At 48.7% G+C, this 12862-nt stretch overlaps 1 protein-coding gene across 9 annotated transcripts in view; it reads right to left on the bottom strand.

The window, feature by feature from the left end:
• Positions 1 to 12862, bottom strand: part of rxrba (retinoid x receptor, beta a) — a 112838-nt gene that overhangs the window by 53626 nt on the left and 46350 nt on the right. The window contains exons 1-2 of one of the 9 annotated variants that reach the window (XM_070861454.1): positions 12591 to 12777; positions 11677 to 11718 (exon numbers count right to left, since the gene is read on the bottom strand). The exons of 5 other annotated variants lie outside the window; for them this stretch is intronic. In XM_070861454.1, coding sequence (XP_070717555.1) covers positions 11677 to 11695 — 19 coding nt within the window. In that variant the 5' untranslated portion in view covers positions 11696 to 11718; positions 12591 to 12777. Of the gene's footprint in view, positions 1 to 11665; positions 12058 to 12590; positions 12778 to 12862 lie in introns of those variants that run through there. 3 more of the 9 variants (XM_070861453.1, XM_070861458.1, XM_070861457.1) reach the window with 3 other exon arrangements.

Genomic DNA, 12862 nt, shown 5'->3' with positions numbered 1-12862 from the left:
ACAATAGCGGAGGATTAATACATTGTACATCACATGAAGAGCTTACATTTATATCGTGCCTTTCACAACCTCAGGACGACCTAAAGCACTTTACAGCCAATGAAGTACTTTTGAAGTGTAGTCACTGTTGTAATGGAGGAAACGCGGCATCCAATTTGCACACAGCAAGCTCCCACAAACAGCAATGTGATAATGGCCCAGATAATCTGAATAGGGATGTTGGTTGAGGGATAAATATTGGCCCCACAACACCAGTGATGACGCCCCTGCTTTTCTTCGAATACTGCCGTGGGATCTTTTACATCCACTTGATGTAAAAGCGCAGACGGGGCCTCAGTTTAACGTCTCATCCAAAAGACGGCACCTCCGACAGTGCAGCGCTCCCTCGGTTCAGTACTGCGCTGGGAGTGTCGGCCTGGATGATGTGCTCAGATCGCCACGACTTTCTGACTCAAGAGGCGACAGTGCTCCCAAATGAGCCGCTGCGCATGTGACACAACCCTCCTCAATGTTAAAAATCAGCAGCCTCGCTGCCAACGTTTTTCGGAGAAGAGAGTCACTCAGTCGGTGCTTTTAAATGGTGAACTGAATTTCTAGACAAAGTTACCTTCCTAGTGTGGTCGCATTCAGTCTCTTCGCTCCATATCTGTTGTAATGTTCTGACAGGAACTGAGAAGCACAGAATTCTCCCGTCACTGCGCATTCGAAGAAACCAGTGGGCAGAGTCGGCACAAATACGAGCGTGTGCACCACGTGGGGGTGGTTAAAAAAAAACCAGACAGCGCACAGATCAGATCTCAATCAATGCTGCTTCCGGACTGTTTGCCTCCAATAACAGCAAAACTGCACTTAAACATTAACGCAGCGTTAAAATCGCTATCTCTTCATTCAAATTGCTATTGGCTACATGTCTTCCAGTCACAGGTTGGTGCCTGTCTGTGGCCTTTGATTTTTTTTCCCTTTTTTTTTTTGCAGAGCGGGCTCGAAGGGCCGAACGGCCTACTCCTGCTCCTATATCTTATGCTACACCGGGGAGAATGCCTCCGCTCTTTGAAATGGTGCCATGGGATATTTTACGTCCACTTGAGGGGGCAGACGGGGCCTCGGTTTAACGTCTCATCTGAAAGACGGCACCTCCGACAGTGCGGCACTCCCTCAGCACAGCACTCCCTCAGCACTGCACTGAGGCGTCAGCCTAGATTTTTTTTGTGCTCGGGTCCCTGGAGTGGGACTTGCACCCACAACCTTCTGACTCAGAGGCTGCTCTCTCAGGTGGACTTAAAAGATCCCATGGCATTATTTCGAAGACGAGCAGGGGAGTTATCCCCGGTGTCCTGGCCAATATTTATTCCTCAATCAACATCACAAACACAGATTATCTGGTCATTTATCTCATTGCAGTCTGTGGGAGCTTGCTCTGCGCAAATTGGCTGCCGCGTTTCCCACATTACAACACTGATTACATTTCAAAAGTATTTCATTGGCTGTGAAGCGCTTCGAGACGTCCGGTGATCATGAAGTGCAAGTCTGTCTTTCTTTCACGACCCCCTCCCCATCCTCCCTCATTTCCTCTTCTCATCCTCCCACCCTCCCCACCCGTTCCAAATTACAACTGGTACTCCACAAGATTAAAACGCAACTTGCATTTATATTAAACGCTCCTTGAAACCCAACTCTTTGATCACTTGTCCCAATATCTATTTGTGGCTCTGTGTCAAATTTCTGCTTGATAACGCTCCTGTGAAGCGCTTCGAGACGTCTTACAATGTTAAAGGCGCCATATAAATTCAAGTTGTTGTTGTTGTGTGGACATTGCCTGAATGTAACACGCCTCCCAGATCTTTTAAAAGCAAATCTGTGTGTCCTCCTCTCTCCGATCCTTCCTCACTTTGGCGGTGTCGGCACTGCGAGCCTCCCCACCCTCCCTCCCCCCTCCCCATCTACCCTATCAAACCCCTTCATAAACTGTACAGGGTATTGGCGACACCACACCTGGAGTACTGCGTACAGTTTTGGTCTCCGTATTTAAGGAAGGATATACTTGCATTGGAGGCTGTTCAGAGAAGGTTCACTTGGTTGATTCCAGAGATGAGGGGTTGATTTATGAAGCTAGGTTGAGTCGGTTGGGTCTATACTCATTGGAGTTTAGAAGAATGAGAGGTGATCTTATCAAAACATATAAGATATTGGACTCAATTTTCCCCAAAGCTTTTTTTTGGCGTACTTGAAGAGTTGTCTGTTTTTTGCGAGCCCAAGTACACCAAAGAAAAAGTTCTATGTTTCCCCATTGGATTTGTTCATTTTAGTGTGGCCTAACCTGTCCTTTAGTTTTGGTGTTGGAGCCTTGATCTGCGCCAAAAAGATCAGGTTGCCACGGTAACCAGGGACACAATGCGAGCTGAGGCTGCAAAGTGAAACATACAACTAGCTCGCAACACATTACAACATATTGCATCAACTTAAAAACACTTTAAACTGTCTCTATGTTATTCCCCTCTGTCTCCCTGCATAGGTTCCCGTCCCCCTGCAATATTAGTTTAACTCCTCCCAAACAGCACTAACAAACACTCCCCCTCGGACATTGGTTCCGGTCCTGCCCAGGTGCAGACCGTCCGGTTTGTACTGGTCCCACCTCCCCCAGAACCAGTCCCAATGTCCCAGGAATTTGAATCCCTCCCCTCTGCACAAGCCACGTATTCATCTGAGCAATCCTGCGATTCCGACTCTGACTAGCATGTGGCACTGGTAGCAATCCTGAGATTACTACTTTTGAGGTCCTACTTTTTAATTTAACTCCTAGCTCCCTAAATTCGTCTCGTAGGACCTCATCCCGTTTTTTTACTGATATCGTTGGTACCTATATGCACCACGACAACTGGCTGTTCACCCTCCCTTTTCAGAATGTCCTGCACCCGCTCCGAGACATCCTTGACCCTTGCACCAGGGAGGCAACATACCATCCTGGAGTCTCGGTTGCGGCCACAGAAACGCCTATCTATTCCCCTTACAATCTCTCTGGTTCTTCTCTGAGGGTTGTAAATATATGTAACTCCCTGCCCCAGTGAGCTGTGGAGGCTGGGTCACTGAATATATTTAAGGCGGAGATAGACAGATTTTTGAACGGTAAGGGAGTAAAGGATTATGGGGAGCGGGTAGGGAAGTGGAGCCGAGTCCATGATCAGATCAGCCATGATCTTATTGAATGGCGGAGCAGGCTCGAGGGGCCAAATGGACTACTCCTGCTCCTATTTCTTATGCTCTTAAAGACCTCTATCAGGTCACCCCCCTCAGTCTCTTTTTTAGACAAAAGCGCCCCATTCTGATATGCCTTTCAGTTCATCAGTGGCAAGTTAAAAGACTTGCATTTATATAGCACCTTTCATGACCACTGGATGTCTCAAAGCGCTTTACAGCCAATGAAGTACTTTTGGAGTGTGGTCACTGTTATAATGTGGGAAACGCGGCAGCCAATTTGCACACAGCAAGCTCCCACAAACAGCAACGTGATAATGACCAGATAATCTGTGTTTATTATGTTGATTGAGGGACAAATATTGGCCAGGTCACCGAGGCTATCTCCCCTGCTCTTCGAAATAGTGGCCGTGGGATTTTTTTTACGTCCACCTGAGAGAGCAGACGGGGCCTCGTTTTAACCTCTCATCCGAAAGACCGTGCAGCACTCCCTCAGCAAGTTCAGGAGAGGTGTGTACTGTAGAAACGGATCGAGACTGTCCAAGCCTATTTCATAATAGGGGCGAAGGAATAGAGAGAGGAGACTTTCAACCTGTCTACCTGGGCGGGATCTGAACCCAGGGCCCGTAGGTGGGGAGCCAGGGAAAGCAAAGAAAAATATCAGGCTATCATCAGCACAGCTAAAACCAGCGACAGATCGCAGTCTCACCTGCTGAACCCTCGAGTTGGCCAACCTGTGTAACTTCCTCCCCTCACCCCACAACACAAACTGTCAGTAAAAGGTAGAGACACCCCCACCATGACAGGATACAGTTCTCAATAAACCTCGGTTCAAGCACACAATGCCCTCGAGCTCATAGGCTACAATGCACACCCAAGCCCTGAGCAGAGACAGTCAAGAGGAGATTTGATAGAGTTGCTTAAAATCATGAAGGCTTTGGAGAGAGTAAATAAGGAGAAACTGTTTCCAGTGGCAGAAGGGTCGGACACAAGGGGACACACATTTAAAGTGATTTGCAAAAGAACATGAGGAAACTTTTTTTTTAATTCAGCGAGTTGTGATCTGGAAAGCGCTGCCTGAAAGGTCGGTGGAAGCAGATTCAATAGTAACTGCAGGGTGCTAAGAGGCTGCAGGGTGACTTGGACAGATTAGGTGAGTAGGCAAATGCATGGCAGATGCAGTATAATGTGGATAAATGTGAGGTTATACACTTTGGTGGGAAAAACACGAATGCAGATTATCTGAATGGCGGCGGATTAGGAAAAGGGGAGGTGCAACGAGACCTGGGTGTCATGGTTCATCAGTCACTGAAAGTTGGCATGCAGGTACAGCAGGCGGTGAAGGCGGCAAATGGCATGTTGGCCTTCATAGCTAGGGGATTTGAGTCTAGGAGTGGGGAGGTCTTACTGCAGTTGTACAGGGCTTTGGTGAGGCCTCACCTGGAATAGTGTGTTCAGTTTTGGTCTCCTAAACTGAGGAAGGACATTCTTGCTATTGAGGGAGTGCAGCGAAGGTTCACCAGACTGATTCCCGGGATGGCAGGACTGACATATGAAGAAAGACTGGATCGACTAGGCTTATATTCACTGGAATTTAGAAGAATGAGAGAGGATCTCATAGAAACATATAAAATTCTGACGGGTTTGGACAGGTTAGATGCAGGAAGAATGTTCCCGATGTTGGGGGAGTCCAGAACCAGGGGTCACAGTCTAAGGATAAGGGGTAAGCCATTTAGGACTGAGATGAGGAGAAACTTTTTCACCCAGAGTTGTTAACCTGTGGAATTCTCTATCACAGAAAGTTGTGGAGTCCAGTTCATTGGATACATTCAATAAGGAGTTAGATATGGCCCTTACGGCTAAAGGGATCAAGGGGTATGGAGAGAAAGCAGGAAAGGGGTACTGAGGTGAATGATCAGCCATGATCTTATTGAATGGCGGTGCAGGCTCGAAGGGCCGAATGGCCTACTCCTGCACCTATTTTCTATGTTTCTAACTTTCAAAAGGGAATTGGATAAATACCTGAAGGGAAAAAAATTGCAGGGCTGTGGGGAAAGAACAGGGGAGTGGGACTAATTGGACAGCTCTTTCAAAGAGCCAGCACAGGCACGATAGGCCGAATGGCCTCCTTCTGTAATGCATCACCCCCCCTCCCCTCTGTCAATTTATAGCTTGATTCAGATCAGCAGAGGGACAAAGACCCTTTGAGGTGATGTAACTGGGCACTGATTGTTTAATAAGGAGGAGCATTCAAATATTGGGGGACAAGTTCAAAAGTGGCATGTTACGAACAATAAATCAGAGGGGACAAAAGGGCAGGCGCCTTGAAATCAGGGGCGGCCTTTGATGCGGACAGTTCAAGAGACAACTGGATGTGCTTCTGAAGAGACGATCGATGGAGATGGTGAGATAGTGGGGTTAATCTATGAAAAGGGGAAACTTGTTGAGCCGAATGGACTTTTTTTTCATACTTTCATAAGTTGGGGCACTATGTTGCAAATTTAAGATCGTCAACTGTTAAGCTACTTTCTCAAAGGACTTTTGTTTCTCTTGGTGCAGGCGAGGTTAGGGAAGTGATTTAAAGCAATAGAAAGTCCAATCATCATCATAGGCAGTCCCTCAGAATCGAGGACTATTTGCTTCCACTCTAAAAGTGAGTCCTTAGGTGACTGAACAGTCCAATACGAGAGCCACAGTCCCTGTCACAGGTGGGACAGATAGTCGTTGAGGGTAAGGGTGGGTGGGTGGGACTGGTTTGCCGCACGCTCTTTCCGCTGCCTGCGCTTGTTTTCTGCATGCTCTCGGCGACGAGACTCGAGGTGCTCAGCGCCCTCTCGGATGCACTTCCTCCACTTAGGGCCGTCTTTGGCCAGGGACTCCCAGGAATTCAGGAAAAACTTATTTACCAGAGAGTGGTGAGAGTGCGGAATCTGCTACTACTGGGAGTGGTTGAGGCAAATAGTATAGATGTATTTAAGGGGACGCTCGATAAACACATATGGGGGAATGGAATAGAGGGATGTGCAGATAGAATGAGATGAAGAGGGGTGGGGAGGAGGCTTGTGTGGAGTATTAACACCGGCATAGACCAGTTGGGTCAAATGACCCGTTTCTGAGCTGTAAATTCCATGTCATTCTATGTAAAAACTGTCTTGGGATAGCTAGATTACTGGGTAATCTACCAAACTGGCAAGATTCACTGGGAAGGGGGGAGCGGAGTCACAATGTGTTCATTAAATCAGGAATTCTTTCCTGGCTTTGAAATGTTGCAGGCACACAAAGCTTGCAGATGCGTAGGGGTAAAGGGTAGCTATTCGCAGTGGCAGAAGGTGGGTAGCGGTGTTCCACAAGGATCAGTGCTGGCACCGCTGCTGTTCACAATTTACATTAACGATTTGGACTTTGGAATCAAATACACAACTTCTAAATTTATGGATGACATCAAATTGGGGGTGGGGAGGGATATTCAATACTGAGGAGGGCTGCAACAAATTACAGGAGGACATAAATAAACTTTCAGAATGGGCATATAATTGGCAAATGAAGTTCAACACAGATAAATGTGAGGCATTACATTTTGGCAAGAAGAATAGGGAGGTCACTTATTACTTGGAGGGTGCAAGCCTAGGTGGGGTAGAGGAACAAAGGGATCGCGGAGTACAGATACACAAATTGCTAAACGTTGCGACACAGGTTAACAAGGCCATAAAAAAACAAAAACAGGCACCAGGGTTTATTTCGAGGTATAGAATTGAAAAGTAGAGAAGTTATGCTAAACCTGTATCGAACCTTGGTTAGAGCTCACTGGGAGTACTGCGTACAGCTCTGGTCGCCGTATTATAAAAATAATGTCGAGGCACTGGAGAGGGTGCAGAGAAGATTTACAAGGATGAAACCAGAAATGCAAGGGTATACCTATCAGGAAAGGATGAACAGGCTGGGTCTCTTTTCGCTTGAAAAAGACTGAGGGGTGACCTAATAGGGGTGTTCAAAAATGATGAAAGGTTTTGATAGAGTGGATAGAGAGAGAATGGTTCCACTTGTGGGGAAGAGCATAACTAGAAGCCATCGATATAAGATAGTCACCACAAAATCCGACAAGGAATTCAGAAGAAACTTCTTTACCCAGAGAGTGGTGAGAATGTGGAACTCGCTGCCACAGGGAGTGGTTGAAGCGAATAGTATCGATGGATTTAAGGAGAGGCTAGACAAGAATATGAGGGAGAAGGGAATAGAGGGTTATGGTGACAGAATCAGTGGAGGAAAGACGGGAGGAGGCTCGAGTGGAGCATAAACGAAGGCATGGACTGGTTGGGCCGAATGGCCTGTTTCTGTGCCGTATATCCTGTGTGATCCTGTGTAACAGTCACTAAAAGCGCAGCTTCATGACCAAGCTGTTGACATGCAAGTCAGGTATGGGAAGACGACACGATCCTTCTAAGTGCCACGACGCAGCAGCTCACATGAGCTGGCCGAAGGGTAAAATTGATTAAAAGCATATTTACATCATTGGGTGTGAAAGTGCTCCATTGATCTGAAGTGTTGAATTTTGCATGGAGACGTGAAGTGTAGTTGACTTTCCCCGAGTTTGTAATTCCCAATCTGGTGTCAACTGTTTGCTTTGAACATCACAGAGGGCGGGACAGGGCAAAAGGACCCACGCCACAATCATTATCAAGGGATTCTGGGAAGGATTACGATGACTTTATTTTTAAAAACATTTCGACAAGTTTTTGGGTCTGTTATTATTAATTATTCATTTTTGCTTCTGTGTATTTATACACCCAGCAAATAAATTGAAATAACAGTTTTAGCCTGAAAGGTAATCTGGCATCGTGTTGCAACTGTGCACCGAGATGGACAGGACCGCACTGTGGGCCACTCGTGCAACGTCAGTGCAAAGTATTGTGGTAAACAGGTAGCTGTTCACCCTCTGGCATGCTCAAGAATGGCATAAGTCTGTTTATGGAAACTGCATCTTGCTGGAAACACAGTTAAAGCTGGGAGACGCTCAGCCCCTAATTTTATCCCCAATTGCTCCCAGGAGGTGCAGGCCCTCTCAGAACCCGCCCAGAATCGATGCTATAGTTTAAGAACAAAAGAAATAGGAGCAGGAGTAGGCCATTTGGCCCCTCGAGCCTGCTCCGCCATTTAATAAGATCATGGCTGATCTGATCTTGGCCTCAATTTTACTTTATCTCCCTGCCCGCTCCCCATAGCCCTTGACTCCCTTATCCTTCAAAAATCTGTCCATCTCCATCTTAAATATATTCAATGACCCAGCCTCCACAGCTCTCTGAGGTAGAGAATTCCACAGATTCACAACCCTCAGAGAAGAAATTCCTCATTTCCTTTTTAAATAGGCCCTAGTTCTAGATTCCCCCATGACAGGAAACATCCTCTCAGCATCGACCCTGTCAAGCCCCCTCAGAATCTTATACGTTTCAATAAGATCGCCTCTCATTAACCTGAATTCCAATGAGTATAGGCCCAACCTTCTCAACCTTTCTTCATAAGACAACCTCTTCATCTCAAGAATCAACCTAGTGAACCTTCGCTGAACTGCCTCCAATGCTAATATAACCCTCCTTAAATACAGAGACCAAAACCAATATAGCAGGACCAGTTCAGCGACCCCACACCCCCTCGTCCAACTAAAACATCCCAGTGATAAACACGAGTCCCAAATCCTGTGCACACGCAACGTGCAGCAAAGCCCCTGACCTGCCCTGTTCAACCCGAGGGGAAATCCTCAGCCACGTCAATGCTCCCGGTGCGCAGTACAGGTACTACCTAAATGTATAAACGTATGCCAGATGCTCAACTGTATGTACCTGCAAGAAACACGCGTGATGACTTGATGGGAAGACGACAGGACCTATACAGAATCATACAGCACAGGAGGCCATTCAGCCCTTTGAAAGAGCTATACAATTAGTCCCACTCCCCTACTCTTTCCCCAGCCACCGACCACATCCCTCTCCCCAACTTCTGTCTGAGGCTCAACAACACTGTTCACAACCTTGATGTCATATTTGACCCCATATTCACAGCATAACTAAAACCGCCTATTTCCACCTCCGTAACATCACCCGTCTCCGCCCCTGCCTCAGCTCATTCACTGCTGAAGCCCTCATCCATGCCTTTGTTACCTCTAGACTTGACTATTCCAACGCACTCCTGGCTGGCCTCCCCACATTTTACCCTACGTAAACTGGAGGTGATCCAAAACCCGGCTGCCCGTGTCCTAATTCGCACCAAGTCCCGCTCACCCATCACCCCCTGTGCTCGCTGACCCGCGCCGGTTAATCAACGCCTCGATTCCTAAATTCTCATCCTTGTTTTCAAATCCCTCCATGGCCTCACCCCTCCCTATCTCTACAATCTCCTCCAGCCCCACAACCCCCCCCCCCCCCCCCCCCCCCGAGATGTCTGCGCTCCTCTAATTCTGCCCTATTGAGCATCCCTGATTATAATCACTCAACCATCGGTGGCCGTGCCTTCAGCTGCCTAGGCCCCAAGCTCTGGAACACTCTGCACCTCTCTTTCCTCCTTTAAGCTGCTCCTTTAAACCTACCTCTTTGACCAAGCTTTTGGTCACCTGAGCTAATTTCTACTTATGCGGCTCGGTGTCAAATTTTTTTATCTCCTAATACTCCTGTGAAGCGCCTTGGAACGTTTCACTATGTTAAAGGCGCTATATAAACACAAGTTGTTGTAGCCCTGCAAATATTTCCTTTTCGAGTATACATCCAATTCCACTTTGAAAGTTATTGTTGCATCTGTTTCTAGCATCTGTTTCAGGATGTGCATTCCAGATCATAACTCGCTGCGTAAAAAAATTCTGATCTAAACTCTAGTTCTTTTGCCAAAGTTGTTAAATCCAGGTCCGCTGGTTACCGACCATCTTTCTAGTGGAAACAATTTCCCTCCATCTAATAAAATCCTTCATGATTTTTGAACACCTCTGAAGAGAACAATCCCAGCTTTAGTCAACAGGGTGGTTCCTGCACATTACACTGTTGGATAGTCACGGAGTACTATATTCGTACACAAATGCTGCTATATCAGGATGGACCAGCTTAGATTGATCAACTGCTGAATCATCTGCCTTCAGTAAGCACAGAAAAATTCCAGCAAGAATCCAATGGATACAAAGATTTGGGGAGAAAAAAAATCTCCACGTGCTTTGTAGGGCTAGCTATTTACGTCGTATATTCAGAAAGTCAGACTTGTATTTATATAGCGCCTTTCACGACCACCGGACATCCCAAATGCTTTACAGCCAATGAAGTACTTTTTGAAGTGTAGTCACTGTTGTAATGTGGGAAACGGCAGCCAATTTGCGCACAGCAAGCTCCCACAAACAGCAATGCGGTAATGACCAGAGAATCTGGTTTTTTGAAATGATGTTGATTGGGGGGGATAAATATTGGCCAGGACACCGGGGATAACTCCCCTGCTCCTCTTCAAAATAGGGCTGTGTGGGATCTTTTGCATCCACCTGAGAGAGCAGACGGGGGCCTCGGTTTAACGTCTCATCCGAAAGACAGCACCTCCAACAGAGCATGCACTGGAGTGTCAGCCTGAAATTTTGTACTCAAGTGTCTGGAGTGGGACTTGAACCCACAACCTTCAGACCTTTCTCCCTTCCCTGCGTTGCTATAACCCATGAAACATACTGCCAGTTATGTTCTATGTGACCAGATGACACTAAGCTTGGGGAAGGTGGCAGGGAGGGGGACCCAGGCAAGTGCTCACCAAGAAAAAAAGACTTGGATTTACAGTGTCTTTCACCGGACGTCTCAAAGCACTTTACAGCCAATGAAGTATTTTTTTTTTTTTTTAAGCGTAGACACTGTTGTAATGTGGGAAACACGGCAGCCAATTTGCGCTCAGCAAGCTCCCACAAACAGCAATGTGATAATGACCAGATAATCTGCGTTTTTAGTGATGTTGATTGAGGGATAAATATTGGCCCCAGGACACTGGGGTGAACTCCCGGACTCTTTTTCGAAATAGTGCAGCGCCGTGGGATATTTTACGTCCACCTGAGAGGGCAGACGGGGCCTCGGTTTAACGCCTCATCCGAAAGACGGCACCTCCGACAGTGCAGCGCTCCCTCAGCACTGCACTGGAGAGTGTCAGCCTGAATTTTTCGTGCTCAAGTCCCTGGAGTGGGACCTTCCTCCAGTGCAAGAACATGCTTCCAAGCAAGGCTCTCTCTGCCCAAACAAGAGGGAAATGCAGGATTCACCTACAGCTACACACCCCTGTGTTCGACCAGCCTGTCACTGTGATTTCAGTGGAGCATGGCGATGGAGTTATTGATGGGTGAGGGAAATGCTGCCTGCTGTGACACACATCCAGCAGTGTTGTTTGCTGAAAGCCTGACTGGAAACACAGTGTCACGCACTGCTGGCCGTGCATTCTTCCCAGTGCCTCGGCTCAAGTTTCCACGTGCACTGCTCACCTCGTCCTTACCTCTGTTATTCTCGCACATCCCGTTCCAGGACAGTTCCCAAGCTGCAGAAGTACAGGATCAGCAAGGCGGTTAATTAGGATTAAAAAGACAGAAGGCCCCTCTCTTCGTCTCCAAGACCCTGCTAGCTCTGCCCATCAATGCCCCCCCCCCAGTTTACCTGGGCTGGGTCTTGGCCACCAATCGCCTTGCCCTATTTCCGTGTTGGCCCCGATATCTCGATCTACTGCCAGCGCTCTCACCACTCCGCCTGCATCACCGTCTCATTGCAGGCCGTGGACTTTACCTCACCACCTCTCCCTGTTGTCTCTTCCTGTGGGGTCTCCCCCTCCCCCCTGGGATCAGTGCCTCTATCTTTGGGTCTGTCCTTCCCCCCTCCCAGAGCTCAGTCTCTCTCTCTCTCCCCCACTCCCCCTGGAGCCAGTCAATCTCTCTCCCCCGCCCCCTGGGGCCAGTCAATCTCTCCCCCCCATCCCCTGGGGCCAGTCAATCTCTCTCCCCCACCCCCTGGGGTCAGTCAATCTCTCTCCCCCTGCCCCGCTGAGGTCAGTCAATCTCTCTCCCACCTACGCCACCGCCCCCCCCCCCGCGGTCAGTCAATCTCTCTCCTCTCTCTTTCCCCCCCCCCGGTCAGTCAATCTCTCTCCTCTCTTTCCCCCCCCCCCCCCCGAGGTCAGTCAATGTCTCTCCCCCTGCACCCTGGGGTCAGTCAATCTCTCCCCCCGACCCCCGGGGTCAGTCAGTCAATCTCTCTCCCCCCGACCCCAGTCAATCTCTCTCCCCCCGACGTCAGTCAGTCGATCTCTCTCCCCCTGACCCCCGAAGTCAGTCAATCTCTCTCCCCCCCCCCAGCCCCGAGGTCAGTCAATCTCTCCACCGCCGCCCACCTGCCCTCCCCCTGGGGTCAGTCTCTTACCTCACCCCCTCCCTGGGGTCTATCAGTCTCCTTCCACTAGGCTCAGTGTCTGCCTCCCACTGGGTTAAGTCTTTCTCGCTCCCCTCCCCCTGGGGTGTCTGGTGGTCTCGCCCGCCCGAGGGTCAGTCTCCCCTCCCCCTGGGGTCACTCTCTCTCCCCCCCCTCCCCCTGGGGTCCCTCTCCCCTCCCCTCCCCCTGGGGTCACTCTCCCCTCCCCTCCCCCTAGGGTCACTCTCCCCTCCCCTCCCCCTGGGGTCACTCTCTCCTCTCCC

Source organism: Pristiophorus japonicus, chromosome 19 (genome assembly GCF_044704955.1).
Source record: "Pristiophorus japonicus isolate sPriJap1 chromosome 19, sPriJap1.hap1, whole genome shotgun sequence".
NCBI lineage: Eukaryota > Metazoa > Chordata > Chondrichthyes > Pristiophoridae > Pristiophorus > Pristiophorus japonicus.
Note: the sequence above shows the minus strand (reverse complement) of the source record. Positions and strands in the feature narration are given on the sequence as shown.